The 6329-nt window shown below is 28.3% G+C and overlaps 1 protein-coding gene across 3 annotated transcripts in view; it reads left to right on the forward strand.

Moving 5' to 3' along the window:
• LOC136796109 (diuretic hormone receptor-like) overlaps window positions 1-5182 on the forward strand; it is a gene marked incomplete at its 5' end in the record, with an annotated part of 14907 nt that extends 9725 nt beyond the window's left edge. The window contains 3 exon segments of one of the 3 annotated variants that reach the window (XM_067048846.1): window positions 322-495; window positions 2083-2234; window positions 4093-5182. In XM_067048846.1, coding sequence (XP_066904947.1) covers window positions 322-495; window positions 2083-2234; window positions 4093-4240 — 474 coding nt within the window. 3 annotated transcript variants of the gene reach the window in all.
• Between the last annotated feature and the right edge of the window lie 1147 nt (window positions 5183-6329).

Below are 6329 nucleotides of genomic sequence, written 5' to 3' on the forward strand. Positions count from 1 at the left end.
ATAAAAATTTTAATATATTATTTCATTTTCAGAGTTTTATTCTGTAGGCCAGTCCCAAGACTGCTACAATTTTTTTTTTTAATAAATGAAGATTTCTACCTATTCCTATCTGTTTCATTAATTTCATTCTCATCCTCATTTTCATGGTATCAGATGCTTCTGGGAAAAGTGTATAATTAGTGAAATGGATCCAGAGCATTTGTTATTGGAAGAATAGTTGTGAAACTAAAAAAATTTGTCCATAGTATCACTGTCATCGATCCCCATTATTATTATTCAGTAGAGATAAATTATTATACAGAAGATAAAAATATGTCGCAGGTGCTGATTACTAAGCTGAGATCTGCCAACAATGCAGAGACCGAGCAGTACAGGAAGGGCTCTAAGGCCCTCCTTGTCCTAATACCACTCCTGGGTATCACTTATATACTTTTGATCGCAGGCCCTAACGCTTCAGTCTACCACAACATCAGAGCTTTGCTTCTGTCCACACAGGTAAATTTAATTAACATCATCATAGAAGTTCTACCAAATAAGCTTGATGAATACACATACAATGTTTCTTTTATTTTGTTTTACAAATTAGTTTTGAAAGCATGTACCAACAATGATGGTCCTATCCGATAATACTAAGATACCCTATATTTCTCGATCTTGCTAAAACTCTAAATTTGAACTATTAAAATCTAGTCCATATCTATTACTGACCACAAAAAAATAGGCCTTTAGCTAATTACCAAAACAATTCCACTGGAATTAACTTGTGATAATTTTCACAAAAAAGGACTATGTATCAAAAACAAAAGGCCCCAAAAAAAATTATTAATCTTATCTGGTTTCTGATAACTTTTTTTTTATCCAAAACCATGTTAAGGCTGCAGAATGAATCTTTTAGGGTTGAAATACAGATTTTTTGAACAGAAGAGAGGTTGTATAGAAGTCAAACAATTTACTAATGACTACTAACCTATAGCATCCAGCACAACATAAGGCGGGTGGCCATTTTTGCACTGTTGTCATGCTCAATCTCAATATAGTGAAAACACTAACTAACTCTGTTATGAATTTGTGAGTTGACGACCTAATGACAAACAAATTTGAAAAAATCTGATTAAGATTATGAACAATAATGCAGTAGTTATTTTGAAGGAAGTTTAGGATCAAATAACATCTTCAACAATGAACCAGTTAGATGCTACATTATGCTACCAAACAAGTACTGCTTAGTGCCTTTGAAAAACCTATATTAACTAAGTTGAACAGAAATTAGCATTCTTTCAACTATCACCAAAAGGGCAACTACTTCACCAATATATACCTTTGATATAATGCAATAAGGATCACCATGAACTAGGCTTTATTAAATTGAATTAAACACAATGATACATGTGACTTGAATGACTATGACTATAACTAAACTTTAACAAACATATGTTTAAAAAACAACTGATAAAAATATCATAGAAACATGAATATCAATGGTATGTGAATATCAGTGGTATATGAATATATTCATTGTATATAAGTATTAGTATATCTACCTCATATTATATCTATGGCTTTTAACATTAACAGCCTATGTTGAAATTACAGGTCATAAGAAAAACAAACTGAAGGTTTTCAGAAAGGAGAAAGGACATATGTTATGTTGTTGTGGCATAAAAACATTGTTTATTTTTACATGTAAAAGTCGTTCTTCGGCAATCAATGTTACTATATAAAACCTAGAAAGCTCCAAAAAAAGAATATTAATTGTTGTCACTTCAAGCCGAAAATATTAAAAAAAAAAAAAAATACAGCACAACAATAAATTCTCATTACAAACAAACACAGTTGCCCATAAAATAGAATATGAACCGTCTAAAAACTACTTTAAAAGAGTTCACCAATCAAATACAAATTATCATGATGGAGAAACCCCACTAACATTTGAAAATTAAAATTATTATCTACTTTTTTAAGAAAAAATACTATATATAATCTTATCTTACATGCATATAATCCAACAGGAGTATAACAAATATATTTTAAAATATATTCCTTAAAAATATATGGTTGAATAACTCATTTATTTGATTCTAGGGTCTGACAGTGGGCTTGTTGTACTGTTTCCTCAATACTGAAGTACAAAATACCCTTCGCCACCGTTGGCAAAGATGGAGGGAAGAAAGGTCCTTACCTCACAGGACATATACCAAAGATTCTTCACCCAATACCAGGACTGAGAGTATCAGGTAGACAATTTAAACTTTAAACTTTATTTAGGATATTTGTACCTAAAAACAAATGCATAGATATTTTTAGGTAATACATGGAAATTTTATTTAATATATAAAAAGTGCTTTTGTTTTTCTAATATGAATTTAAGGTTTCTAAAATAAAACCGACAAATAGAAGTTTTCAATATGTATGAAGTATTAAAAAGTATTTGTTACTTGTTCAGAAACAAATACTTTAATCCGAATGATAGTTGTGTGGGGATGGAACCAGGTCCTCAAATGTAGAAGTAGCTTCTCTGTAAATGTTTGTAATACACATGAATATTAATAAAAAATTGTAAATTGGCACATATTCTCTATCATTAACCCACCCTGTTAATTACAGGATTATCCTAAAAATTCATTTAACTCCTTTGCATTCTACCCATTTTCAAAAATATTATCATAATGTATAACTTTTATTTTTTAAGTTAAAAAATTTCCTTCTAAAAGTTCAATGTGATTGATTACATACCCTTATAATCAATTTTTTTAAATGTTATTTTTATTCTCCACTTATTATTATTATATTTACTAATTCATTAACTATAATATAAATAAATAATGGTTCAAATAAAATATTTCATTTTATTTAAAAAAATATTTCACTTGGTTTTTTCAGAGACTCCAGAAATAATTCATAGTAGAAAGGAATGAAGTAAAATTGAAAAGCATTTTTTATCTTTAAGAACAAATAAAAATAAATTCACTGTAATAACACAAATAAAAGAGTCGTAATTGACAAACGACATATTCCATTAATATTTTCCGAATATTGCATCCAAGTGAATACTTTTTTTGATCTTTTATTCCATCTTCTAAGCGATCACTTTTATAATTTTATTGTTTATTATAGCCATAGTTATTACAGTTCATTCATCAAATCAAGTTCATTCTAAAAAAAAAAAACAGACAATTGTGACTTAAAAACTGTTTTATATTATTTTCAAAATGGTCTCCCTTATATAACAATATAGAATTTAAAAACACTAATAACATAGGCAACTTTATCAAAGATACAAAGTATACTGACGGTTTCCTTCTAGAGCTAAATGCAGCACCTTCCGTAGTTAATTTATACTATAACAATCAAATGCTCTTTTAACTAATTGGAGATAAGTTTATGTTCAAAATGAAACATTATGAACTCCTTAATCTTTAATTTACTTCAGTTTTGTTGTATATATAAAATTTTAATGTCATATTCACTTGTAGTTTACATATACACAATGTATTCAAATGTTTAATTTAGGATCAGCCCTGTTTTCCTGTCAACATAACCTTGAGCATTGACGATCTTTAAATTCAAATATCACAAAAATTATTTTACAAACCTTAAGTCTTTTAACTCTTATTCTTAAAAAAAAATGATGAAACAATATAATAATTCCTTTTCTGGGAAAATCACAATATTTCTAAAAATAATGGATATAAAAATGTATGCTTATAAAAATTTTGATTGTGCTTTAAACAAATGAAGTTAGTAATTGTTTTAAATTTATATTGTGAGAAAAAAAATAAAGAAAAGAAGGAGTCAGTTCTGTTTAACTAGAAACCCCGAACACTTCTGTGGGAGAGAAGAAATATCTAAGAAGAGGAAAGAATCATTCATTGAATCAATGTAAATTCTGAAAATAATTTATGATTGTGGATTATTTATGAAAATTTGTACATCTTACAATTCTTACAATATTAGAATTATTACAACTCATGTTACAGCCCTCTCAGACACAAATCAGTTATAACATATATGAATTATATTATATTATTAAAGAACTGTTCAATAAAGTATCAATAATCCTATTATACCCAGTATAGATTGTGTGACTTGTAGGTTATACAGTAAGCATGAGGTCGTTCCCTACAGGAAACGTGAGTCTACAGGCAGTGAAACTACAACCATGACGTTAGTTCATGGAAATTCCAAAATTTCTAATGGGCCCAGATCATCATTCTTACAGCCTCCTTCAGAGCCAGTTTGAAAACACTGCCATCTTCGAATCAAGTATTCTATCTACTAAGTAGGCATCCTTGGAGAAGTAAATAATGAAGATATCTCTTTATTTTAACTGGTAATTTTAAAATATTTGTTAAATGTTTAAACTAAATTATTGAATATGATTTTTAAAAATAATTTTTTCCACCTTACTATCAAAATATTTTGCAAAACTTGTAATGATTAAATAAAATCACAAACCAATATTACATTTACACTCCACCTATTTTCTTCTCAAGGGAATAACATAATGATAGAAAAATATTTATCTTACGTTGTACAAAATGTATCAAATCTGTTTGTAAAAAACTCAAGATTTCCGATAAATCTTCTTTTTATTAGTTATTGTAAACAGAACTTTTTGTTCCCTAATGATGCTATTTTATTGTTTATTTCAAATAATTTTTGAAAAATAAATATATGATATTAAATATTACTTAGCCACTTGCAGAGTTGGGCTATTAGTTTCAACTATTGCTAATTTTTTCCCATTTCTGGCCACTTGTAAGTAAATTAACATATGTCAATGCAAATTATATCACAGATATTTTAATGTTTTATTTATACAAATGGAATGGAATTTGCTCAAAAAAATGTTAATCAAAGTCATTACTATTTCTGTTTTAATATTTTATATTATTTCTATTATTTTATCTTTCATTTCTTAATTAAAAACATTTAAACTTATTTTGTTTTATAATTTAAACTTACTCAGCTTTATATTTTGAGTTAAATTTACTAGTTCTTTATTATTTCTCTCTTACTGCTGGACCACAGTGAAATAGCTCTTAAGGTTGTTAAATATACCACTTATTGTCAATATTCATTGTTTCATCATGAGTTAAAGCCAATTTAAATTTAATATTTGTTTTAAAACTTTCAATTCAATATCTACATTGAGTTATCTTAATTTTGAAAAAAAAAAAAACTAAATAAAACAAGTTATCAATTAGTAATTCAGTAGGATGTTGATTACATGAACTAATCAATTTAATATGAGAAATTATTCTTAAATTCTAATTGAATTTTAAAGATATATTATCGTATATCTCCAGCCGCACAATCCAAACATCTCAGTTTCATTCTCCCTCTCATCCTAGTTCTATAAATTTTGTATTAGCAACATTTTCAGAATTTCTCCATTCATCATTCTGGCGATATGCCTCCCATACTTTAAATGTCTCAGTTTTATTGTCCTAACAATATCAGGTTCATCAAAGGCTTTGTAAAGATCCAAGTTAGTTTGTCTTTTCCATTCTTCTCCAACTTTTTTCCTTTGAAAATTCAATGGAGTATTTTTTGTTCGAAACTTTTGATGTTGTCCAATAATCAGGTCCTTAGAGAAGTACAGGGCGCACCAAAGTTTTTAATAGGTGTCACTTTGTTGTTTTTTGTTTTTTAATAGCCTGGTCATCTGTTATCTCAGGCTAAAGTAGCATCAGTAGCCTGTGGTAATCCTCCTCTTTATCTCAATATTGAGGGCATTATCCTGAATGACCATAGAACTCAGGTAAATAAACTCTGATACTTTTTTTAAGTTATGGGGGCCAATAGTAACTCTTTTACTAGAGAGGTCTAGGAACCTCCTCTGCCACCATGTACTTTTTCTTTTGACTCATTGACCTGTAGTACAAGTTTAGTGTAGGTCAAAAGATATTTAAATAACATATATGATAGTACATTATAGGCACAGGAAAATAATGAGATACTTCAATAGTTGCTGCATGTAAAGCTATCATCCTTTTTCTATATAGAAGAATTTGCTCGAAATTGACATATTCCAATCGGAGAGAAATACCTAATCTGTCCATATAACCAGGAGAAGATCTTGTATTGATTTAAAAAGATCACTTCCTCTACTTTTCAGAAGTTCCGCGGGATGTGGAAATGTGTGGAAACAAAGATATTCTTCATGAAATAAACACAGAAATATTCTATTCAAGATGTGTGTAAACAGAGATATTCTTTGAGATAGTGGTAGAGGCAACATTGATAATATCATATGGCTAACATTTGTATAATCAAGATCCAACTGCATTTTATTTTTATATTAAAACTCTAAGAGTATATTATGT

The sequence above is a fragment of the Halyomorpha halys genome, unplaced genomic scaffold (genome assembly GCF_000696795.3).
Source record: "Halyomorpha halys isolate HHAL.00 unplaced genomic scaffold, Hhal_1.1 Scaffold1207.1, whole genome shotgun sequence".
Taxonomy (NCBI): Eukaryota; Metazoa; Arthropoda; class Insecta; order Hemiptera; family Pentatomidae; genus Halyomorpha; species Halyomorpha halys.